Source organism: Pan paniscus, chromosome 1, assembly GCF_029289425.2.
Source record: "Pan paniscus chromosome 1, NHGRI_mPanPan1-v2.0_pri, whole genome shotgun sequence".
Taxonomy (NCBI): domain Eukaryota; kingdom Metazoa; phylum Chordata; class Mammalia; order Primates; family Hominidae; genus Pan; species Pan paniscus.
The window spans coordinates 187,463,694-187,490,250 of record NC_073249.2 but is presented as its reverse complement, the minus strand read 5'-3'; the positions used below and the strand labels follow the sequence as shown (position 1 = coordinate 187,490,250).

Below are 26,557 nucleotides of genomic sequence, written 5' to 3'. Positions count from 1 at the left end.
GGCACTAGATGATTCTCTAAGATATAACTTAGTTTATCATCATCTGTTTGTAGCAAAGTTGTTGGAAAATTAGGCATTGGCTCTGAATGTCTTTCTGAAATCTGCAAGGGTTTTAAATAGAAACGAGCTAATAGAAATACTAGGATGATGCTACCTGAAATCAGAATAGCTTTTGGAAATTTTGGTAAAATGATGCTTGTAGATTGATAGCTCTGAGCTTCTGCTCTCTGAGGAAATTGGTAAAATCACCTTTGTCTATTGATTTGAAATGACTTAAACAAAATGTTTTATTTTATCCCACTCTATGTGCAGTAAAAATTGCTTCTATTTGTCTAACAAAAACCCCTGCCTGCTTTAAAGCTGACTTACAGGAGAACGTCAGAACTGAGTCAGCTTTCTTTTTGGCTCCACAGAATGTATTTACCCGGCAACTCTGTTTAGAACATGATGAAAAGCTAGTATCCTATCTGTCTCTGTTACGGAACATTGAAATGAGGACCAAACAGATTCAACCTTTGGAGCTAAACCTGGCAGAACTACAGGATCTGCTGTGTCAGGCCAAGGTAAGTTCCCAGAGACTTCCACCACAGACACCAGCTTCAAGATAGCTGCCTCCATCTTCCTTGAAGATTTCAAGACTTACTAGAACCTGCTTGCACTCTATTCTAGGGTAAACAATCTCAGACCCTTGTCAGATAATTATGGGATGGGCTACATTTGGATAGACTGGATAAAATTTATAAAGGATAAACTTGAACAGACCTCGGATTTGGCTATGAATGTAATTACTACTTTTTTTTTTTTTTTTTTTTTTTTTTTGAGATAGAGTCTTGCTCTGTCACCCAGGGTGGAGTGCAGTAGCGGTGATCTCAGCTCACTGCAACCTCCGCCTCCCGGGTTCAAGCAATTCCCCTGCTTCAGCCTCCCGAATAGCTGCGACTATAGGCACCTGCCGCCACGCCTGGCTAATTTTTCTTGTTTGTTTGTTTTTTGTGGGTTTTTTTGTGTGTGTGTGTGTTTTTTTTGAGATGGAGTCTCACTCTGTTGCCCAGGCTGGAGTGCAGTGGCGTGATCTCGGCTCACTGCAAGCTCCGCCTCCCGGGTTTCCGCCATTCTCCTGCCTCAGCCTCCCGAGTAGCTGGGACTACAGGCGCCTGCCACCACGCCCAGCTAATTTTTTGTATATTTAGTAGAGATGGGGTTTCACCGTGTTAGCCAAGATGGTCTTGATCTCCTGACCTCGTGATCTGCCCTCCTCGACCTCCCAAAGTGCTAGGATTACAGGTGTGAGCCACCACGCCCGGCCCTACCAATTGTTATCTGCGTGGTTTTGGATTGATTTAGGTAAGTTCAAAGGCAGAGTGATTGGTTAGGAAACTATTGCAGTAATTCAAGCAAGAAATGTTGGAGGCTTAAAACAGTAGATTAGATATGTAAGTTAATCTCTCTTACTTCCTAAAACTATACTAAGACATCAGGAAAAAGGTTTTTTGGGTTGTTTTTTTTTTTAGTGCATAAATTCATAAAAGAGCAAGAGAGGAGAAAACAGCAGTAAAATTTTAGAAGTTAGAAAGCAGCTGGATGAGGCGATAACTACCTTAGCAAGCTAGAGTAAACCAGATCCTCAACTTAAAGTGGAGGAAGCTAAGGAACAACCTGATTTACACTACAGAACTCCCCAAAGCCTCAAAAATTGGGAGCACCAGAAAGAGATGAAAATGGATATGCAAACGGGCTTATAATTGGTTTAAAGTCTGTTTAAGAAGCAATTAGACCTTGAGATTTTCAGCTTACTTCACATAGCCTGGCAACTGCTTGTGCTGTGCTCTAACGAAAGACTGGATGTTCATTCTCTGAGGAAAGTAATTCAAAGTGTCTCTTGACTAGGGAGAGCAGCCATTTATTGAAGGTAAATATTCCATACAGAAATCAGTAGGATTAACTGGAAGTTCACATACATACTGAATTTTGAGCTATATCCTTGCTCCCGCTATGGTTTGACCAGCCCAAGGGGGAAGACCTAATGGTACTGATATAAGTGGTTTCCCAACTGTATGGCCCAGCTCCATCACCCTCAGTGAAGACTACAGCCAGCAGAGTTTGTAGTCAGCTTTTTAGGGCATTACACTCCACTTCAGCATCCAGAAAGCTTCTGATACAAAAGGAGAGGCTAAAACAAAGAAAAAGAAACTTGGACAAAATACAGACTATTTAGGAAGAAAAACATACTGAGGGCCAGTCACAGTGGCTCATGCCTATAATCCCAGCACTTTGGTAGGCCAAGACAAGAGGATTGCTTGAGCCCAGGAGTTTGAGACCATCCTGGGCAACACAGTAAGAAATTAGCCAAGCCTGGTGGTATACACCCTAGTCCCAGCCACTCAGGAAGCTGAGGCAGGAGGATTTGCCTGAGCCCAGGAGTTTGAGGTTGTATTGAGCTATGAATGCATCACTGCACTCCGGTCTGGGAGACGGAGTAAGACCCTGTCTTAAAAAAAAGAAAGAAAAATATATTCAAAAGCACTGCCATTTAAAGGACCAACAAAGAAACAACAACAACAAAAATAGATTGAAAAAGTCTAACTGGAGATCTCTGAAGAAGACCTGGAAACACTCGTCTCACAGAAACCAAAGGAGGAGGAGTCAGCCCTAGTAACTGCCACAGGGAGATTGAGTACAATGAGGACTGAAGGGGAGATTCAGCTCCTGAAAGTTATTGGTGACTTTGAACAGTTTCAGTGGAGTGACGGGATATAAACTAACTTGCAGCTGGAAGAAATGGGAGGTTGGAAAGTAGAGACAATTAATATAGATCCTTCCTTCCAGAAGTCTTAGGTACAGGCAAGGAATGAGGTGGGACACTACTCGAAGGAGATCGATTGAAAGGAATGTTTTGAATGGGTTTTGGACTGAGGAGAAAGAACCAATTAAAAGGGAGAACTTGAAGTTAGAAGAGAGAGGAAGTGATAACTGATAGAACCAGTCCCCTAAAAACATAGAAAGACAGCCTTGAGAGGGAGGAAGAGTGGCTATTTCACTGAAATTGGAGGTTAAGAGTTGTCATAGGATTGGAGTCACCATGAAGACAGATTGTAGTGGTTTACTGGTTCTCTCAATATCTAGTGTGTGGCCTTGGGTAGGGTGGCTGAACCGGGGCTGAGGATGATGCCCCAAAGAACTATGTCAAGTTCTTCCACAGCTTATTTCCGGCTTATCTGTTGAGGACCAGAATATTACAGACTAGATGAGTGGAAAAGCTGGTTGGGGTTAGCTTTGTATTCTTTGGTTCCATGACCCTGGAATTTAGAGTGGAAGAGTCATCCGTTCGGTTTATTTTGTAGCACATTAATTCTGCACAGCTGCTCCTTGGGGAAAGGCATAATGACACTCTCAGAGAGGCAGCAAGTTACAGTGGAGGGAGCACACTGCACTGAGTGAGAAAACCTGAATCCAAGTCCTGGCTGTACTGCTTACCAGCTGGGTGACCTTGGACACCATTCACATTTTTTTTTAAGCAATGAGGCATCTCTTCTGTAAATCCAGAACAGTAACATCTACCTTGCCTACCTCATGAATTAGTGATTGTGAGAACCAAGTAAACTAATGAATGTACATAAAAACATTTTCTAAGCCCTAAAGTGTGTGTAGACATGGGGTGAGAGAGAAATGTGTTCACAGCTGATTCCCAGAGGGTTTCTAGTCTTGCTTTTATAGGTAACTCCACTTTATTCCCTCAGGTATTAGACAGGGAGTTAAAGGATCTGACCACCTTGGTCAGTCAGGAGTTGGAGTGTGTGAATCAGATTATCATCAGCCAGCCGCAAGAAGTTCCTGCTCAACTGTTGAAGGCTCTAGAGAAAGATGCCAAGAATCTTCAGAAGTCTCTCAGCTCTGTGAGTGACACTTGGAATTCCAGGCTACTCCACTTCCAGAATGCTGTGGAAATAGAAAAGGTAGCATTTTGCTTTTATTCATAAAGGCTCACAAAGTCTGGGTGGCTGGGAGATTTTCATAATGTGATTTTCCATTTATTTCTTAGACTAAAGTGTTAAATCAGCACACACAGCTAGAAGGCCGACTTCAAGATCTGAGAGCCTGGGTTGGCAATAAAAATCTTATTCTGAACAGCAAGGGATCTAACAGTGAAATAGATGTTGACAGCCTGAACCGCTGTCTCCAACAGTATGAGGTAAACTCAAGCACGTTTTCTTTGTCCTTTGAGTTGTATCAATTTTATTTCCCTGCTAGGCAAACCAGTATCCATATTTATCTTTTTTTTTTTTTTTTTTTGAGACGGAGTCTTGCTCTGTCACCCAAGCTGGAGTGCAGTGGCACAATCCCAGCTCACTGCAACCTCCGCCTCCTGGGTTCAAGCGATTCTCCTGCCTCAACCTCCCGAGTAGCTGGGACTATAGGCGCCTACCTCCACGCCCGGCTCATTTTTGTATTTTTAGTAGAGACGGGGTTTCACCATGTTGGCCAGGCTGGTTTCGAACTCCTGATCTCAGGTGATCCGCCCACCTCGGCCTCCCAAAGTGCTGGGATTACAGGTGTGAGCCACCACACCCGGCCATTTATCTTTCTTAGAAAGTCTGATTTTCCATTTTATAAATAAAGTCAGCTATGTTTAGGTTTATAATTATCATATCCCTGGCTGGGCATGGCAGCTCACACCTGTAATACCAGCATTTTGGGAGGCCGAGGCGGGCAGATCACCTGAGGTCAGGAGTTCAACACCAGCCTGGCCAACATGGTGAAACCCTGTCTCTATTAAAAATACAAAAAAATTAGCCGGGCGGTGTGGCAGGTACCCGTAATCCCAGCTACTTGGGAGCCTGAGGCAGGAGAATCGCTTGAACCCGGGAAGCAGAGGTTGCAGTGAGCCAAGACCGCGCCATTGCACTCCAGCTTGGGCAACAAGAACGAAACTCCGTCTTAAAATTAAAAAAATCGTATCCCTGGAGCTTCAGTGATAATGATCATTTCTCCTTTCAGCTATTCTCTGAGAGACCATCTACTGAATGACCTGTTATTATCAATCTCATCCTCTCTTTATAAATGAGCATCTAGGATCCGTCCTTTGTTTCTTTTTTGACCACGATCCAATCCTACGTGCACACACACATACCAGTTTCAGGAGATTTTTTGTTGTTGTTTTCAGGGGTACATGTGCAGGTTTGTTATATAGGTAAACTGCATGTCATGAGGGTTTGATATACAGATAATTTTATCACCTGGGTAATAAGCATAGTACCCAATAGGTATTTTTTCTGATCCTGTCTCTGCTCCCACCCCCTCACCCTCAAGTAGGCCCCAGTATCTGTTGTTCCCCTCCTAGTTTCCATGTGTTCTTGTTTGGCTTCCACTTATAAGTGAGAACATGCCATATTTGGCTTTCTGTTCCTATGTTAGTTTGCTTGGGATAATGGCCTCCAGCTCCATCCATATTGCTTTAAAGGATATGATCTCGTTCTTTCTTATGGCTGGATAGTATTCCATAAAATGTGGTGTCCACATTTTCTTTATCCAGTGTACCATTGATGGGCATTTAGGTTGATTCCATATCTTTGCTATTGTGAATAGTGCTGTACTGAACATACACACACATGTGTCTTTATGATAGAATGATTTACATTCCTTTGGGTATATACCCAATAACGGGATTGCTAGGTCAAATGGTAATTCTAAGTTCCTGTGAAATCGCCGCAGTGCTTTCCACCATGACTGAACTCAGGAGAGTTTTTGATTGGTTATTTACAGCATGGGTTGGCAAACTTTTTTTTTTTTTTTTTTTGAGACAGAGTCTCTCTCTGTCACCCAGGCTGGAGTGCAGTGGTGCGATCTCAGCTCACTGCAACCTCCATTCTCCTGCCTCAGCCTCCCAAGTAGCTGGGATTACAGGCACCCACCACCATGCCAGGCTAAATTTTTTGTATTTTCAGTAGAGAGGGGTTTCACCATGTTGCGTAGAGTGGTCTCGAACTCCTGACCTCAGGCAATCCACCCACCTTGGCCTCCCAAAATGCTGGGATTACAGACATGAGCCACCGCGTCTGGCCAGCAAACTTTTTAAATAAAGGGCCAGATAATAAATATTATAGGCTTTATGAACCATATGCAAAAGACCTATTTCTGTTGCAATCACTCAAAATTAAAGCAGCCATAAATAGTACATAAACAAATGGCTATGGCTATGTTCCAATAAAACTTTATTTACAAAAAAACACGTGATAGACCAGATTTTGCTTGGGGGCCATAGTTTGTTGACCCCCCTGCTCTAGAGAGTTGCTTTTCTTCTTCTTAAGCCCCAGATTAATTGATTATTTTTATTAGTCAATGAGAGAAAAGACCATGAGACACATGTGAGCCAGAGAGTTTTCTCCCCAATATTGTTCTCTTTTTTTGTTCTATTTAAGATTATTTGAGGTATTACAGTGGTTTATCAACCCTCTGCTATAGAGAGATACCCCTCTCCTTCAACTTTTTAGAATGTCAGAACGGAACTAGAAATGTCCCCTCCTTCTGTTCTATCTTCTCCCTCTTCCCCAATCTTAAGAGAATCAGACATAAAAGTTTGTCCATGATCAACCTTATACACAATCTCATCCCTCTTTATCATGCAAGAGTTGACCTGCCTCCTCTTTTTATACCCTTTATCCAAAGATATCACTGAGGGAGAGAGTTTCAGACTTTATTCAGCCTTTATCTGTTTGCTAAGATATTACAAAGAAGCAAGCATGAAAAAAATTACCATGACATAGTGTGAGATATAAAAACATAGAGACATAGAGCATTTCATGCATTGGTGCCCTCCCCTAGTTATAACATATGAATCCTCTTGTAGCAGAGAACAACAGTCTGAGCCTTGTTTTTCTAGTGGTAGTTTCCTAAATTATCATGTTCACAGAGGAAGGAAGCTTTGTCTTATTGTTAGCAGTGGCAAATCCATGTGAGTCTGCAGCAGCTCGGTTCTTGCCTCCTCAGGCGAAAGAATTTGACCAAGGGGCATAAGGCAGGGGGAGAGACTGAGGCAAGTTTTAGAGCAGGAGTGAAAGTTTATTTAAAAGTTTTAGGGCTGGGCATGGTGGCTCACGCCTGTAATCCCAGCACTTTGGGAGGCCGAGGCGGGCGGATCACCTGAGGTCGGGAGTTTGAGACCAGCCTGACCAACAAGAAGAAACCCCGTGTCTACTAAAAATACAAAATTAGCCAGGCGTGGTGGCACATGCCTGTAATCTCAGCTACTCGGGAGGCTGAGGCAGGAGAATCACTTGAACCCAGGAGGCAGAGGTTGTGGTGAGCCGAGGTTGCGCCATTGCACTCCAGCCTGGGCAACAAGAGGGAAACTCCATCTCAAAAAAAAAAAAAGAAAGAAAGTTTTAGGGCCAGGCGTGGTGGCTCATGCCTATAAATCCCAACACTTTGGGAGGCGAAGGTGGGAGGATCACCTGAAGGTCAGGAGTTCAAGAGCAGCCTGGCCAACATGGTGAAACCCCATCTCTACTAAAAAAAAAATATAAAATTAGCTGGGCATGGTGTCAGGCACCTGTAATCCCAGTTACTTGGGAGGCTGAGGCAGGAGAATCGCTTGAACCCGGGAGGTGGAGATTGCAATGAGCTGAGATCATGCCACTGGACTCCAGCCTGGGTGACAGAGCACGACTCTGTCTCAAAAAAAAAAAAAAAATTCAGAGCAGGAATGAAAGGAAGTAAAGTACACTTGGAAGAGGGCCAAACGGGCAACTTGAGAGATCCAAGTGTGCTGTCTGTCCTTTGACTTGGGGTTTTATATGTTGGCATGCTTCCAGGGGTTACGTTTCTCCTCCCCTGATTCTTCCCATGGGGTGGGCTGTCTGCATGTGCAGTGACCTGCTAGCACTTGGGAGGGGTCGCATGTGCAGTGTGTTTACTAAAGTTGTATACATGCTCACTTGAGGCGTTTTTCCCTTACCAGTCGAGCGTTTTTAGAGGAAGTTCATATACCAGTTTAAACTCTGCCATTTTGCCTCTTAGTGCGCATGCTTGAGCCCACTCGCCCAGCTCCTGAGATCTTACCGGGAAGCTGCTAATCACCAGCTTTAGGTGTTTTCTATCTATTGAGAGCCTGCCTTTCTCTGCTGTCGCTGCAACCAATTATTATTTTAGAGAGATGGTTGAACAACCACCTGACCATCACCTGATGGTCACCTGACATTCTTGGAGGTGACCATCAGGTGATGTGGAGGTGGGCAGGGCCTCTCATGCCCTGCTCATGTCTGCCTAACTACCGACTGTAACATTATGATAAATATTCAAGAAGCCCTTTCTGCCTGTTCTGCAGGATTGACTACTCTCAATTGATCTACTCTCAGTTTCAAAGTGATGGAGATCCAGTATAACATAATTGATAATCACTAGATGTGGGAAGATTACTTGTTTTTAATAGTCTGAAAACAGATGATTTTAGTGTTTGGACAGTTTTTACTACTTTAAGGGAAAAATATAACTATAACAAGAAAGTCTGAGTGTAATCTTTCAGTTTAAAAAATAGTATAAACAGCATCATTTACTCAGAAAATCAAAATTTAGACTGGGCATGGTGGCTCATGCCTGTAATCCCAGCACTTTGGGAGGCTAAGTGGAAGGATCACTTAAGCCCGGGAGTTTGAGACCAGCCTGGGCAATGTGGTGAGACACCATGTCTACAGATAACTTAAAAAATTAGCTGGGCATGGTGGTGCACACGTGTGGTCCCAGCTACTTGGAAGGCTGAGGTGAGAGGATTGCTTGAGCCCAGGAGGTCCAGGCTGCATTGAGTTTTGTATGCATCACTGCACTCCAGCCTGGGTGACAGAGCAAGATCTTGTCTCAAAAAACAAAAATTTTAGCGAATCATAAACAAATTATATATTTTCTCAGTACTGGCCTACCAGTAACTCATTGCTGGACAGATACAAATAGAAATTTGAACCTAAGAAAGTACAATTAGGTACATCTCAGATCAGAAATTCATGTTATACTTTGCAAAACTTTTTTAAAAAATTGATGGCCGGGCGTGTGGCTCACGCCTGTAATCTCAGCACTTTGGGAGGTCAAGGAGGGCAGATCACTTGAGGCCGGGAGTTCGAGACAAGCCTGGCCAACATGGCAAAACCCTGTCTCTACTAAAAATACAAAAAATTAGCCAGGCGTGGTGGTGAGTACCTGTAGGCCCAGCTACTCAGGAGGTAGAGGCACAAGAATTGCTTGAACCAGTGAGGCAGAGGTTGCAATGAGCCAAGATTGTACCACTGCACTCCAGCCTGGGCAACAGAGCAAGACTCTGTTTCAAAAAAAAAAAAAGGGCCAGGCATGGTGGCTCACGCCTGTAATCCCAACAGTTTGGGAGGCCAAGGCGGGCAGATCACGAGGTCAGGAGATCGAGACCATCTTGCTAACACAGTGAAACCCCATCTCTACTAAAAGTACAAAAAATTAGCCGGGCATGGTGGCAGGCGCCTGTAGTCCCAGCTACTCGAGAGGCTGAGGCAGGAGAATAGCATGAACCTGGGAGGCAGAGCTTGCAGTGAGCCGAGATGGCGCCCCTGTACTCCAGCCTGGGTGACAGAGCGAAACTCTGTATCAAAAAAAAAAAATTCACAGATATTTTGGATTAACAATAGTATAATTATGCTAGCATAAATAATTGAGCTGCTTACTGTATTTGGAAATCAAGGTAGGTCCAGTAAAGGGAACTTAATTCTAATTTATGAGGAGTTTGGAGAGACTGAAAGTGAGAGAGACTTTTTTTTTTTTTTTTTGAGATGGAGTCTTGCTCTGTCACCCAGGCTGGAGTGCAGTAGCGCAGTCTCGGCTCACCGCAACCTCTGCCTCCTGGGTTCACGCCATTCTCCTGCCTCAGCCTCCCAAGTAGCTGGGACTACAGGCGCCTGCCACTATGTCTGGCTAATTTTTTGTATTTTTAGTAGAGACGGGGTTTCACCGTGTTAGCCAGGACGGTCTCCATCTCCTGACCTTGTGATCCGCCCACCTCGGCCTCCCAAAGTGCTGGGATTACAGGCATGAGCCACCGCACCTGGCCAAGAGAGACTTTAATTCTAATTTGGCCCTAGAATCATTAGTGCCAGTTATGAAAATACAGGAAATTAGCCTCTCTGATTCTGTTGGTTTTCTTCATGAACTGAGAAATGGAAGTATCATGGTTTTTTGTTTTTTGTTTCCTTTTTCCATTTACCTTAGGATTTGAAACAGCCTATGGCTGAAAGGAAAGCTCAGCTGGATGCTCTTGCTTTTGATATTCAGTTCTTTATCTCGGAACATGCCCAGGACTTGTCCCCTCAGCAGAATCGACAGATGCTGAGGCTTCTGAATGAACTGCAGAGGTCCTTCCAGGACATTTTGGAACAGACTGCAGCTCAGGTGGATGCCTTGCAGGGCCATCTTCAACAAATGGAGCAGGAAGCCCTGGTGAAGGTCAGACTGAACCAGCAGCTGGGCTCAGTTTGTCTTTGGGGATGTCCTCTGTCATTGGGTTTTCTGGCCAGACTCTGTGTATCATGACTGCAGGAGCCTGGGTTTACCAATTTTGAAATTTCATGTCATGCAGGCCAGTATGGTTCTAGTCCAGGAGGCACTTGTTCTGGCTGTTGTTCTTGCCATGTCTTTGGTTTTATGTATGTGTGAGAGAATGTATGTGTTGACATGTGTATACATATGCAAGTGTTTTCTTTTAGTGAGACTTTTCCTTCACTGTATCTCATTGTCTCTGAATTTCAAATGAAAATCATGTATCTAGTCCTTTCCCTACTTTACTTTCTCCTTTAGCTTTGTTTTGAGGGCTCGTAAGAACATCTAGATACCCTGAGCTCTTGAGGAGAAGGGTTCTGAAATCAGTTTCATTCTATTTAATCTATTTCAAATGATTTACCATAAGGTTCCTTGACAATCCTTAAGTGGCTGACAAGGAAATTTTATTAGAATCGTATTAATTTTTGGCTCTTTAAGAATTAATATTATTTTCTTGCACCTTTCCTCACAGTATAGTGCGCAGTGCTTATTTGCTTATTCAATCATGGAAAACAGTATGTAGAAGCAGGATGATACTAAAACAAACAAACAAACAAACAAAAAACTAACCATCCTACCATCTTCCATCACAACTCTCTTCTTGCAAAGCTCAACTCAACATAATTACATTAATAGTAACATCAAAACCTTAGAATACCCAGAATGATGTTCATGCCATTTCTGCTATTTGAATAGTAAGTTGGCATATAGCAAGATGATATTAGAATTGTCATTATCACCATAAAATTTGTCTCAAGGGCTCCTTTATTAAATATTGTGCAAAAAATTGAGCTTTTGAATCAGACTTTAAGGGAATTAGGGTAGTTGGTGCCATATGTCCTGTATTACTGTCTCATTTTTTCAACTATATTGAAATTGAGATATATTAATGGAAAGCTTTAGGTTACCTTTGAAAACTGAGCATGTGCAATACTCGCATTCAGGAGTTTATATAGCATGATATAACCTTTGGATAATTAATGAAGTAAAATTCATCTGAGCCACATTAAGACAAGACCCAGCCCAGATTCAGGGTAGACTCCTGCGCTGCAGCAGGTGATAGAACTGCATGTGAACATTCTCCCTGAGCATGTAATTAATTCCACAATGCTTATTAACCTTGTTATTGTCAGAAATGCTCTGCTTCTCTCAATATTTGCCTTGGATGTGTGTGTATGTCTCTGTGTTAACTTGTTTGCTTTGCTTTTTTCAGATTCAGTCTGCACCCATCCTAACCCATGAAGATCCTGTTTTACAGCTGAAGAGCTCTTAGGAGTTCTCTTCCAGAGCCCTTCTATTTGTCCTAAAGAGGGGGAGAGAGGGCCAATTTGGGCACCTGTTTGTAAGTGCAGGTGACTAAAGCGCCATCAGAAGGTAGAAACTGGTGGAAAATGGTTTTAGAAGGATGGTCAGGAGAACACATCATGCTCAATTGCTCAGTCAGGTGCTTCAATGTCATACAACTGAGATAAAATCTAGAGAAAGGATCAGGCACAGAAACATATTCCCTCTCTCTCCTTGGGCCTGGCCTGTTCCTTTGATATTAGTGTAGACACCTAAAGGACTGAGCCAGTTGCTATTCTTGGGCACTTTCCTTCTCAAAATAGCCAAATCTAGCCCTTCATGCCTGGCGTGTAATCATCTTATTTAATGAGTCTCTGGATTGATGAGACATTTGATTTATAAAGTCAGCTCAATTATTAAGAAGCTCGATTAACTTATGAATTATCCAGGTCTTTGATTTTTCTTTCTACTCCAATTCTACTTTTGCATATTATGTAGCAAATCTCTGGTTCTAGTGGAGGGATTGATCAGAACCACTAAATTATTATCATCACTATTATCATGTGTGGATTTCAAGCATCTGGGCTCTTTCTTCTCCATTTCCAAAGATAATAACAGCAGTCTGGTGAAGGAGCTCTCAAACCAAAACCTGAACTAGAAACATTCTCATAATTATACTGATTATCCAATCCATAGACCCAGATCAATGGACTGTCCAAATGAGGGGAGCTTTCCAAATATGATTTCTGTGTCTTTTCCTATTCTAGTCTCCCACCAACTTTTCCATCCTTGAGATATAACCTTCCTGTTTTACATTTCAGGGAGTTTCTTGTATTTGTAAAATGTGAATTACGAAATGTCTCTTGACCCCTTTGCATTTTAATTAGACCCTGCAGAAACAACAAAATACCTGTCACCAGCAACTGGAGGATCTTTGCAGTTGGGTAGGACAGGCAGAAAGAGCACTGGCAGGCCACCAAGGCAGAACCACCCAGCGGGATCTCTCTGCTTTGCAGAAGAACCAAAGTGACTTGAAGGTCAGTGTGAATCTGTCAATTTTAACACAAAGTCTCGCTCTATAGCTCAGGCTGGAGTACAGTGGCGTTATCTTGGCTCACTGCAGCTTCGATCTCCTGGGCTCAGGCAATCCTCCCACCTCAGCCTCCCCAGGAGCTGGGACAAAGTCATGAGCCACCATGTCCTAATTTTTTAATTTTTTTGTAGAGATGGGGTATCACTATGTTGCCAAAGCTGGTCTCGAACTCTGGGCTCAAGCAATCCTCCTGCCGTGGCCTTGGCCTCTCAAAGTGTTAGGATAACAGGCTTGAGCCACCATGCCTGGTGATTTTTTCATTCCTTCAACAAATATTTAGTGCTCAAGGGTTAGCAATAATGGTAAACAGACATCATCCCTGGCCTTGTGAAGCACACAGTCTAGCAGGGCATACAGAAATTATACAGGTTATTATAAAAATGAACATAAAATTATTAACTGTTATATCTGTGAAGGAAAACTCATATGAGAACATATAGCAGAGAGACCCAATCTAGTCTAGGATTTCAGAAAAGATTATCTTGAAGAAATGTCACCTAAACTTGAGAAATGAAAGATATGTAGGCGTTAATGCATGAAGAGGTAGGAGGAGGAAGAGAACATACCAGGCAGAGGCTTATATATTGGTCTTGAGGTGGGTATGGTATTGAGCACAACATATTCAAGAACCGAAAGAAAGCTAGTTCGACTGGACTGCAAAGAACAAGAGGAAAATTAGGGAAAGTTGAAGTTGGAGGGGTAAGTGGGACCTGTATCACACTGGACCCCGCAGGCCACATTAAGGATAAGGAGTGATACCCAAGAGAGTATAAGGGCCCATCAGGCCTCGACTCTGCTAAGATCATGTTGTCAACACTTCTTTATGGAAAGAATGATCTCTTTGAGGATAATGCATTGCAAAATGAAAAATCTCTCACGTTCATGTTTATGGACAACCTCCTTTTTTGGCTTCACTAAATATTTGCTTAGAAAACAAAATCAAATTTCTTTGCATTGATTTAAGCCTAAACCTGAAGCAAATTGTAGTCAGGGACTATATACAGGACTATATGTCATCCTAGCCATTCCATCTTTATACCATTAGAGGACTTAGAAGCACTAAAGTCGAAGGCTCTGCCATTCCTATTTTCTTGTGTTAAGGATTTACAGGATGACATTCAGAATCGTGCCACCTCATTTGCCACTGTTGTCAAGGACATTGAGGGGTTCATGGAAGAGAATCAGACCAAGCTGAGCCCACGTGAGTTGACAGCTCTTCGGGAAAAGCTTCATCAGGCTAAGGAGCAATATGAGGCGCTCCAGGAAGAGACACGTGTGGCCCAGAAGGAACTGGAGGAAGCAGTGACCTCCGCCTTACAGCAGGAGACTGAAAAGGTAATAGACTGCTATGACACTTGATATTTTTCAAAAAAGAAAATTTTGGTACCAACACAAATAAAAGACAGTGAGGGGAAAACAGGCTTATAGCATGCACAGAATCATGAGGAAGGGCTACTTCAGGAGCTAGTCTGGTTTTTGTTTTTTGAGACGGAATCTCTGTCACCCAGGCTGGAGTGCAGTGGCATGATCTCGGCTTACTGCAACCTCTGCCTGCCAGGTTCAAGTGATTCTCCTGCCTCAGCTTCAGCCTCCCAAGTAGCTGGGATTACAGGTGCCTGTCACCACACCTAGCTAATTTTTGTATTTTTAGTAGAGATGGGGTTTCACCAGGTTGGCCAGGCTGGCTAGTCTGTGTTTTTACAAGAATCTTTATTTTTACAAGAAATGTCCAGGAGGAGTTTAAGTCAGGACAGTTGGTAAAAAGTACATATTCCTATTCCTCCCCCAACCCCCAAACATCTTGCTATCTGTATACTCAGTCCTCTGACTAATTGAAAAATATCAGAAAGAACTTAGTGAGGAAGAGTATTATTATGGGGAGAAAAAAAGCAAATGGCTTTTTTTTTTTTTTTTTTGAGACAGAGTTTTGCTCTGTTGCCAAGACTGGAGTACAGTGGTGCAATCTCAACTCACTGCAACCTCCACTTCCTGGGTTTGAGTGATTCTCGTGCCTCAGCCTCCTGAGTAGCTGGGACTACAGACGCATGCCACCACACCCAGCTAATTTTTGTATTTTTTAGTAGAGATGGGGTTTCACCATGTGGACCAAGCTGGTCTCAAACTCCTGACCTCAAGTGATCCTCCTGCCTCGGCCTCCCAAAGTGCTGGGATTACAGGTGTGAGTCACCATGCCTGGCCAAATGACATATTTTAATATGAGTCTAGACTGGTGATCTAAGAGTACTAGGGAAAAATATCTATGAAGTCTTAGTGAGCCAAAAGCTGTCCCCGAGCTGCCTCTATAGTTACGATGGGAATCGTGGCACTGGGATAAACCAAAGAGAAGCCAAAGTCTCAAATGACCTTCTGCACCCCACTCAGCACTGGCAGATTGAATTTGAATTCTTTGTTTAGCCTTGGATGCTGACACTAATGAGGAAAGTAGAGAACATGGAAAAGAAAAATAAATTACCTGAAGATGAATTTTGAAATAGATGAATATATAACTTGGCATAACCTATTTAATCTATTAAAATACATGTAGAGCCAGTAAATATAATTTCAGTGGCAAGTTGAAGAATTAAATGTTTCCCTATAGCCTCAGGTGAGAGAAAAAATTTAAAAAGAGCTAAATGTTCTGTTTAGTTGAGGAAAGGATGAAAGAAGTTTGTCTTTCCTTTAGGAAAGAGCAGCCAGGTAACTGAATGTGACTGTGCTATTTCTTACCCTACCAAGCCAGTCCGGCACTTCTGTGTACCTCAAAAGATTCTGTGAAGCTTCCTGGGGTGGCAGGACTAAATGACCTCTAAATAAAATATTTCTGAATCCTAGGATTTGTTTTGTTTTGAGACAGAGTATTGCCGTGTCACCGAAGCTGGAGTGCAGTGGCACGATCTTGGCTTACTGCAACCTCCACCTCCCAGGTTCAAATGATACTCGTGTCTCAGCCCCCTGAGTAGCTGGGTCTACAGGCATGCACCACCACACCCAGATAATTTTTTGTATTTTTAGTAGAGATGGGGTTTCACCGTGTTGACCAGGCTTGTCTCAAACTCCTGATCCTGAAGTGAGCCACTGTGTCCTGCCTCTTTTTTTTTTTTTTTAAAGCAGTAAGATATAATGAAATGTAGAGATATTTTTAATAATTTTTCAAAAGATTTTAAAAGATATGAATTCTCTTTTGTATGTGCAAAGACTGTTTATACCCAGTCTTAGAATTAGCATAAAATTATCTCCTCCCCTTTACCCCATTACTTAACCTGTGGTTGTATGATTGAGTATGTAAAGCCTTCTCACTAGACTACCTCTGTGGCTTTCAGAGTAAAGCAGCAAAGGAACTGGCAGAGAACAAGAAGAAGATCGATGCTCTCCTGGATTGGGTAACTTCAGTAGGATCATCTGGTGGACAGCTGCTGACCAACCTTCCAGGAATGGAGCAGCTCTCGGGAGCTAGCTTGGAGAAAGGAGCCTTGGACACCACTGATGGTTACATGGGGGTGAATCAAGCCCCAGAGAAACTGGACAAGCAATGTGAGATGATGAAGGTAAGGGTGTTAGCTTATCCTCACTATGCTAGAGAAATCTCTCCTGCCCTGAGCAAGTAACCACAATCACCTTGCCCCTAAATCCAGTGAGCACTTCTCAGTTTGTATCTTCTTTGTTGTCTCAGCAGCTTTGACACTGTTGGCCACTCCTCTTGAAATACTTTCTCCCTTGGTTTCCATAATACTACTCTGCCCTGACCATCTTTCTTACTTTCCTCTGGCCAGGTTTTCAAATACTGATGTTTCCAGGTGTATCCTAGGCCCTCTTTTTATCTTTCAGAACATACTTTCCTTGGGCAGTCTCATCTACTCACAACACTGTAATTGCCATTTGCACTAATGAATTCTGTGTATGCATTTCCTTCCAGCCCTGATTTCTGTCCCGAGCTTCAAAACCGTATATAAATCTGTCTGCCTATTTGCAACTTGGGCCCATAAGCACATCAGCCTGAAAATGGAACTCCTGTTTCCTATGATACTCCTCCCACAATTAAACATTCTCTTTCCTTTATTCCCACTTCATTGTCTGAACTGGACATCATCCTAGATTCCATTCTCTCTCTCACTCTCCTACGTCAAATCAGTCATCAAATCTTATGGTAATTATATTTCTTTCAAAGTCAGCTATACTTCTTCATCTTTATTGAGATATTATTGTAGTTTAGAACCACTGTCTGCTTTCACTGGTATTATTATAGTAGCTTCTACTGGTCTTCTTGCCTCTTGGTTTTTACCTTCCAGTCCATTCTCCTTACTACTAAGGAATCTTTCTAAAATGCCATATCCTTGCTTAGCCCTTTTTATGGTTCCCTGTTGCCCTCAAGATTACCTGGTTAACTCTCCTCTCAGCCCCTACCCACTGGGATCTAGTCTACTTATTTGGCCTTATCTGTCACCTTCCTTTATACTTGAGCATCTGCTTATATTGATTCCTTTCAGTTTATTGGCTAAACTGTGCTCTCACTTTCCTCTGGGCCTTTACATGCTCTTGGAACTTACTTGCTTCTCCATTGCATAAAGTAATGGAGGGGGCCCAGCTATTTGTTAATTTTTACTCATTCTTCAGATCTCAGCTTAGAGTTCACTTCCTCTAGGAAGCCCTTAATTCACCACCACTCACCAAAGTTAGGGTATATATTCCCCATGTGCTCTTCTTTCTTTTCTTTTATTTATTTATTTATTTATTTTTTGAGACAGAGTCTTGCTCTGTTACCCAGGGTGGAGTGCAGTGGCGCGATCCCAGCTCACCGCAACCTCCATCTCCTGGAGTCAAGCAATTCTCATGCATCAGCCTCCCAAGTAGCTAAGATTACAGGCATGTGCCACCATGCCTAGCTAAGTTTTGTATTTTTAGTAGAGATGGGGTTTCACTATGTTGGCCAGACTGGTCTCAAACTCCTGACCTCGGGTGATTTGCTCACCTCCCAAAGTGTTGGGATTACAGGTGCCCAGCCTATAAGTTCCTCTTATACCCTTTCCTACTTTGTAGCATTTCTCATTCGATATTGTTTTGTTGTCTGTATTGCCCTCTAGATGTTAGGCTTGAAAACGCACACTGTTTCTTACAGGCTGCCTGTTCTGTAACAAAACAAAACAAAAAAGCAGAAGTCACTTCTTACTGTTTATTTCTACTCATTTATTTATTCATTTAGTAATTACTGAATAGCTGCCATATGCCAGGAATTAGAAATAAGCCAGTGAGCCAACCAAGTAAACCATCTTCAAGGGCATCAACTGGCATATACAGGCACATTCTATTGAATGATTGAAAGAAGATTACATATTTAGGACACTTACAACACATGGATCATATATTTTAGTGGTGACACCTTTATAGAAAAAATATTGGCTTAGCTGGAATACTTGTGTTCAGTGGCCTTTGTGGACCATTGTCATATTTTATATTAATAGGATTTCTGCCTCTTGCATGACGCTTTTCGAAGGTCCATTATAATGTGTCCCCCAAAGCCCTGGTAGTCTTATAAGAGGACAGAGCAAAAATGGTTCTGCTGTCATAGGGCGCCTCTGACACCTTTTGCTGGCAGCAGTCAACCTAATCAAGTGGTATCTCCATTCTAGGAAGGAAACTGCCTTATAGGTAGATGAGTTGGAAGGTGAGAATGAAGGACACCTAGGTGATATACAGACAAGGTTGTAGTACCGCTCCCACTTCACTATCTAATTGAGCAAGATATATTTGTCATTCCAGCTTTCTTTTTTTCTTCTGCTTTTTTTTTTTTTTTTTTTTTTTTTGAGACGGAGTCTCACTCTGTCGCCAGGCTGGAGTGCAGTGGCACAATCTCGGCTCACTGCAACCTCTGCCTCCCGGGTTCAAGCCATTCTCCTGCCTCAGCTTCCTGAGTAGCTGGGATTACAGGTGCACGCCACCACACCCAGCTAATTTTTGTATTCTTAGTAGAGACGGGGTTTCACCATGTTGGCCAGCATGGTCTCGATCTCTTGGCCTCGTGATCCACCCACCTTGGCCTCCCAAAGTGCTGGGATTATAGGCGTGAGCCACTGCGCCCAGCTTTTTTTTATTTTTTAAAGACATGAGGCCTCACTTTGCCACCCAGGCTGAAGTACAGTGGTACGATCATAGCTCACTGTAACAGGTGTGGACTCACCATGCCTCATTAATTTTTTTTTTTTAAGAGACAGTCTTGCTATGTTGTTGCTCAGGCTGATCTCAAAAACCTAGCTGCAGTGATACTCCTTCATCAGCCTCCTAGTCACTCAGCTTTCTTGAAATGATGTGGGAAGCTGAGGCTATCAGGTTGCTGTTGATACAGGCTAAAACTAGACGATGATCTGTAGTCCTTCTCTAAGTAGTGGCGTAAACAGTATAGGTAGTCAGGAACACTGACAACTCCCACTGTCTTCTAGATTCAGGAAGAACATCCCAATATATGTTTCAAAACAAAAACTCACAGCTCTCCTCAAAGAACTCATATTCCATTGGAATAGAAAGAAGGTCTATGTATAAGCACATAGACACAGTACATACAAATAAAAAGTACAAATTACTTATTATTACCCAGAAATACAGTTTAATCTCTAATTATTGAATTAATTTTCCATGGCTTTTCCTAGTAGGGACAGTCTTCATGGACACATGAGTGACATATTTCACAGTTAAGAACTTGCATTTTTTTTTTTTTTTTGAGATGGAGTCTCAAGTCTGTTGCCAGGCTGGAGTGCAGTGGCAGGGTCTTGGCTCACTGCAATCTCTGCCTCCCAGGTTCAAGCAATTCTCCTGCCTCAGCCTCCCAAGTAGCTGGGATTACAGGCACGTGCCACCATGCCCAGCTAATTTTTGTATTTTCAGTAGAGACAGGGTTTCACCATATTGGCCAGGATGGTCTCAATCTCTTGACCTTGTGATCTGCCCGCCTTGGCCTCCCAAAGTACTGGGATTACAGACATGAGCCACCATGCCTGGCCGAACTTACAATTTTTATATTGTCACATGTATGATTTATTCAGCTACCCTTCCACTAATGTAGATGATTATTAGTTGTCCATTTGTACAGTTTAGCGAAGAGAGTCAGGTTTGAGTTGCAGTTCTGTTCCTTAACAAACTGCATGACCTTAGTCAAGATATATAACGTCTTTCTGGTATTCACTTACTCTTAATATGGGTATTATATTGTCTACCTACATTATAGGTCGTGCCACAAAGCAAATGAGATAATACATGTAAAATCTCTTTGAAAACCATAAAGTCCTATACGTGTCAGTTCAGAGGGGATTAGCATGTGGCATACTGTTTAGAGAGTGACTGATATTGGTGATTTCTGAGCAGCTGGAAAAGTGATCTATTGAGTAGAGGTAGAGACCTCTCCCTACTTCTAGCTTATAGGTAGATGGTCCTTGAAGATTATAAGTACACCTTAAGAGTCAGCATCTAAATTAAAGGGCTATACCTAAAACAAGGGGCTGAACTGAATAAAATGAAGTTAACAGGGAAAAATGTGAGATGCAGCAAAACTGAGAGAGGTGTATGATTTGACAGCAATGTGGGTGAAAAGACCAAGGCTTAATGTAAGCAGACCTCACATGGAGTATGAAGTCCAGTCTTGTATACCTCAAATTATTGTGGATTCCCTACTGATTGTCCTTTGTTTGGGGGGATTTTTTTTTACCAGGCCCGTCACCAAGAATTGCTGTCCCAGCAGCAAAATTTCATTCTGGCCACCCAGTCAGCTCAGGCCTTCTTGGATCAGCATGGCCACAATCTCACACCTGAGGAGCAACAGATGCTGCAACAGAAGCTGGGAGAGCTAAAGGAGCAATACTCTACTTCCCTGGCCCAATCAGAGGCAGAACTGAAGCAGGTGCAGACACTTCAGGATGAGTTGCAGAAATTTCTGCAGGATCATAGAGAGTTTGAAAGCTGGTTGGAACGATCCGAGAAAGAGCTGGAGAACATGCATAAGGGAGGCAGCAGCCCCGAGGCCCTTCCCTCCCTGCTAAAGTGGCAAGGAAGCTTCTCAGAGGATGTCATTTCCCACAAAGGAGACTTGAGATTTGTGACTATCTCAGGACAGAAAGTCTTGGACATGGAAAACAGTTTTAAGGAAGGCAAAGAACCATCAGAAATTGGAAACTTAGTAAAGGACAAGTTGAAGGATGCAACAGAAAGATACACTGCTCTCCACTCAAAGGTAAGGGGGCAGTTCCTGGCATCCTTGGTGAAACAATCATGGCAGCCTTCACACAATGTAGGTAGTGTCTGGGGCTCAGAATAAGAACTCCAGGACACAGTAGGAGAGCTGATTTATACTTGGACCACGGGCAGAAGTTCTTCACAAACAATGCACAAAATGTAAAATACATAGGTACTAGCCCAAAGGCCTGATAGCTAGCTAATACCTAATACCTAGCACTGGCAGGAGTATGTCACACTGATGGTGAAGGTGGAAGTATTCCCCTTCCTGTATCCTGACCAGCAGACTTGGACTCCCAAGAGACATAGCACACAGGGGAAATTTAAACCAATTGCACAGTCTTTATTTCTGTCTTCATTTCACAGAGCATCTAGGGTGAATCCTTACCTTCCTTCCTATCTAAAGAACTTGCTCGCTCTTCTAAAGTTTAGAATCCAGTCAGCTCTTCTTACTTGTCTTATGCCTTCTGCCAACACTTGTAATCCCCAAGAAAGAATACTTTTTGCACTTCTTAACCCCTACCTTTGTCTGCAACCTTATGTTCATTTCTTTGGAAGCTTGTCATACATCTCATTAAATTTTCCTGGGAATGTAAGAAGGTCAAGGTGAATAGTATGGAGCAAACAATGGGGACCCACACTTAGAGATCATTGCTACCCATCTATCCATGGGTTCTGGCACTACCCTTATCTGAAGTTACAGTGAGTTGTCTGTAACAAAGCCAGGCCTCTTTGGGCAGCTGCTGCCTTTGGCCTGACCTTGCTTAAGTCTGCTTACCTTTCTTTCTCTGGCACAGTGTACACGATTAGGATCTCACCTGAATATGCTGTTAGGCCAGTATCATCAGTTCCAAAACAGTGCTGACAGCCTGCAGGCCTGGATGCAGGCTTGTGAGGCCAACGTGGAGAAGCTCCTCTCAGATACTGTTGCCTCTGACCCTGGAGTTCTCCAGGAGCAGCTTGCAACAACAAAGGTAAGTCGGGACACAGGCTGTGTTGTGGTGTCAAGACCTTGTATTCCATGGTGTAAAGTACCCCAAAATAAAGCAAATGCTTACATAAAATAAAGGCAGTGGTTGGGATGCCTTGGACGAGATCTGAGTGCTAAACACTTGCTTCTAATATTTATGGCTATGGGTAAACTTAGAATTATTCTGTAAAGCTGTTCAGTAGCTCCGGATTCCTAGAATCATCTTTGATTACTTAGATGTTTTTCTTTTGTTTTTTTCATGGACAAGCAGCAGTTGCAGGAGGAATTGGCTGAGCACCAAGTACCTGTGGAAAAACTCCAAAAAGTAGCTCGTGACATAATGGAAATTGAAGGGGAGCCAGCCCCAGACCACAGGCATGTTCAAGAAACTACAGGTATAAAGCAGCAACAGTATAATAGTACTCCCTTAATTCCTAGTATGTACCTCTATTCTGCAATATGTCACATTGTGTTGTGCAAATATCTGTGGTGCCAGGCTAGAGGCTGAGAATATAAACATGAATAGACATAGATTGTCATCAAAGAGCTTATCCTCTAATGAACTTTATTCTTGCACCATTGAAGGACCTTCACAATCTGGCTTCAGTCCCTTTTCCCCAGGCATCTATCTTCTAGCCACATCTACTTCTTTTCTTTCCCAAGTAAACCACTTACATTGTATTACCCTTGAAGTTTTTCCTGTTGCTTAGCTGATAACATTTATTGAATGCTTACCAAGCATGGTGAAATCTTGCCCATGCTTCAAGATGTAGCCAAGAGTGTATCATGGTGACTATAGTTAATAACAATATATTGTATACAGGCCGGGCGTGGTGGCTCACATCTGTAATCCCAGCACTTTGGAAGGCCGAGGCGGGCAGATCACGAGGTCAGGAGATCGAGACCATCCTGGCCAACAAGATGAAACCCCGTCTCTACTAAAAATACAAAACAAACAAACAAACAAAAAAATAGCCGGGCATGGTGGCAGGCGCCTGTAATCCCAGCTACTCTGGAGGCTGAGGCAGGAGAATGGCGTCAACCTGGGAGGCGGAGCTTGCAGTGAGCTGAGATCGTGCCACTGCACTCCAGCCTGGGCAACACAGCAAGACTCCGTCTCAAAAAAAATATATATATATATAAAAAATATATATATATACACACACACATATGTATATACACACATACACACACACACACACACACACACACACACATATATATCGTATACTTGAAAATTGCTGTGAGAGTATATTTTAAGTGTTTTCACCACAAAAAAATGATAAGTATGTGAGGTAATGCATATGTTAAATAGCTTGGCTTAGCCATTCCACTCCTCAAAAGAAACGAAAGATAATTATTCTTCCTTCTGGGCTTCTCAAGGACAGTACTTCTAGTATTAATATACCACTTAAGATTTTATTTTTATCATTAATTGTGATGCGTCTTCCTCTGCCTATGCTCTGTTTTAAAGTCTTAAGTTGTAGATGTCAGATAAGATACTTAAGTATCTTTAGTCCTCAGCATCTAGTACAATTTCTGGTTCTTTGTATGCGGTAAATAACTAATGCTTATTGAACTTGGCTCTGATACTAATGCATTTCAAACTTATTCCTTCTATTGGTCTTAATGTCAATTATTATTACAATTACTATGTTCAGTGTAGGACTGGGCATGGTGGCTCATGCCTGTAATCCAGGCACTTTAGGAGGCCGAAGTAGGAAGATTGCTTAAGGCCAGGAGTTCAAGACCAGCCTGGGCAACATATTGAGACCACATCCCTATAATAATAATAATAATAATTATTATTATTATTATTATTATTATTATTATTATTTAATAATAAAGTCTTTAAAAGCATAATACAAAAATTGTCTCCACTCTTTCTTTTCATGGCCTGATTTTTCAGATTCCATACTCAGCCACTTCCAAAGCCTCTCCTATAGCCTGGCTGAGCGATCTTCTCTGCTGCAGAAAGCAATTGCCCAATCTCAGAGTGTCCAGGAAAGCCTGGAGAGCCTGTTACAGTCTATTGGGGAAGTTGAACAAAACCTGGAAGGGAAGCAGGTGTCATCACTCTCATCAGGAGTCATCCAGGAAGCCTTAGCCACAAATATGGTAAGATCTGTGTCCCAAGAGCTAGCATAGAGGGTATGTTTGCTATGTGCCATCATTACATAATGTTGAAAAAGTAACAAGAGGGAACCTAACATCTGTGAATCATCTAATAAGATTTAGAAATGATAACTAATCCATGTAAAGATATTTCTACCCAGTTGAGCTGGAATGGAAGTGGAGATAGCAAAGTCATGTGGTAGAAGGGGTGGAGAACTAAGGTGATGAGATGTGTGGTATTCTGGAGGCTCGGTTGCAGTCCTCCAGTCCCCCTTGTGAGATAGCATATAGTTATTAGTTTGTGGCTCAGATGTCCTGGAATAAGTGAACCAGGAGCTGACAGACGTGTTCTTCATGACAGAAATTGAAGCAGGACATTGCTCGGCAAAAGAGCAGCTTGGAGGCCACCCGTGAGATGGTGACCCGATTCATGGAGACAGCAGACAGTACTACAGCAGCAGTGCTGCAGGGCAAACTGGCAGAGGTGAGCCAGCGGTTCGAACAGCTCTGTCTACAGCAGCAAGAAAAGGAGAGCTCCCTAAAGAAGCTTCTGCCCCAGGCAGAGATGTTTGAACACCTCTCTGGTAAGCTGCAGCAGTTCATGGAAAACAAAAGTCGGATGCTGGCCTCTGGAAATCAGCCAGATCAAGATATTACACATTTCTTCCAACAGATCCAGGTGAGGATATATCTGCCATGTTAGCAGAATAAAGGGAAGAGAAGGGCAGGGAGAGAACCAGCATTTGCTGAGCGCATACTACATCAGTCAGTATACTGGAAACTACCTGCATTATCTTTGGAATTATTACAGTGATCCCGTAAACTAGGTATCATTTGTCCATTTTTTAAGCAACACAGTCAATATTTATTTTTCACTCTTACTACATGTTCAACCCAAATCAGCAGGGCCACTCAGTTCATCATAGTCACTCAAGGGATGCAGATTGATGGAGATTTCATCCTGATATAAGCTTTCATGATTACTGCCTCAGTGGTAAAAGGGCATATTATATTTATTTACATTTTATTAGTGAAAGCACTTTCCACAAAACCACCTATACCTTTCAAGAGGGTGAGGAAATGTAATCTCACCACTTACCTAGAAGGTGCAAAGCTAGAAATATTTGGTAAAAGTATTAACAGCTACCACAGATATATATCCAGAAGTAAAACTGCCAAGTCATAGTATATGCATATATTAATTTAATTCGACTCAGTAGTGGCCAATTTGAGCTCCAGAATGGCTGTACCAGCACACATTCCCACCTGTAGTACTTCAGCATTCCTGTATCTCTGCATTGCTGCCTTCGCTTTATCCAGCTTTCTAACTTTTTCCATATTAAAGTGGAATCTCATTGTTTGGTTTGGTTTGCTCTCCTTTTTGCTTTGAATGATTCCAAACTTACAGAAAAGCAGAAGAAATGGTCCATTAAACACCAGCATACTCTTCATCTAGATTCACCAGTTGCTAATTGTTTTCCCTCTCTTATAAAAATATAAAAGAGAGTATCATTATGGGCTTCTATATTTGTTATTACCATTATTCTTTATGATACTTAACGTTTTCCCAAATGTGGTCGGTGGGAGCACCTTCAAGCTGTCTCCTGTGGCTTTTTGACATGTCTTCCTCAGCATAAGAGCACTTTTGGAACTTAAGATATTTGTGGCACAATAATGTATTTCCTTGTCCCCTATCTGAAATCAGCTATTTATCCAAGGAGTCCCACTTTTAGTGGGGAATGATATTTAGAAACCAAATCTGGACACCAGATGAGCTACTGGAGTGTCACTACTTTTAGGTTCTTTTTAATAGATAGTGTTAGGAAATATATGTGTATGTTTCTTATATCATAAAATCATACTGATAGTCTAGTCTCAACTCAACACCATAGGAATCTTCCTCCTTTCCACATTTGTATCTTCCTTTCCTGTAGGGAGAACCCTAGTTCCCAGCAACTTTAATATATTTACTTATTTGTTTTATTCTACAATAAATATAAGATAGTTTTAGAATTACATTAGTATTTCTACCAATAACAAACCTGCTAAATAAAATTGAAGATTTCTTTGGATTTGTTTTTGTCCTTAGCCTATGACCCACTATGTACTGTGTTCAAAAATTACCTGAATTATTTTTTCTGTAATTTCTTATATAATTAGATTTGTTTCTATTTGTATTCAACTTTAGGACTTTATTTTTCTACCTTTGTTGATTAAACTTATTTTTAAATATGTAAAGCATTAACATAGGTCAAAAGTTAAAACTCTTCAAAAAGTTATACTCAAGGTATAGGAAGTGAATAAGGATATATTCTCATTGTCTTTCCTGTCTCTTC

The 26,557-nt window shown here is 42.1% G+C and overlaps 1 protein-coding gene across 34 annotated transcripts in view; it reads left to right on the top strand.

The window, feature by feature from the left end:
• Positions 1-26,557, top strand: part of MACF1 (microtubule actin crosslinking factor 1) — a 402,950-nt gene that overhangs the window by 253,068 nt on the left and 123,325 nt on the right. For 23 of the 34 annotated variants that reach the window (XM_055095086.2, XM_055095084.2, XM_063608606.1 and 20 more), the window contains 12 exons: positions 414-563; positions 3,738-3,953; positions 4,040-4,189; positions 10,219-10,452; positions 12,717-12,866; positions 14,024-14,257; positions 16,243-16,467; positions 20,616-21,134; positions 21,934-22,110; positions 22,378-22,501; positions 24,016-24,224; positions 24,583-24,900. In XM_055095086.2, the coding sequence (XP_054951061.2) occupies positions 414-563; positions 3,738-3,953; positions 4,040-4,189; positions 10,219-10,452; positions 12,717-12,866; positions 14,024-14,257; positions 16,243-16,467; positions 20,616-21,134; positions 21,934-22,110; positions 22,378-22,501; positions 24,016-24,224; positions 24,583-24,900 (2,706 nt within the window). The remainder of the gene's footprint in view (positions 1-413; positions 564-3,737; positions 3,954-4,039; positions 4,190-10,218; positions 10,453-12,716; positions 12,867-14,023; positions 14,258-16,242; positions 16,468-20,615; positions 21,135-21,933; positions 22,111-22,377; positions 22,502-24,015; positions 24,225-24,582; positions 24,901-26,557) is intronic. The other 11 variants (XM_055095114.2, XM_063608610.1, XM_063608596.1 and 8 more) reach the window with 1 other exon arrangement.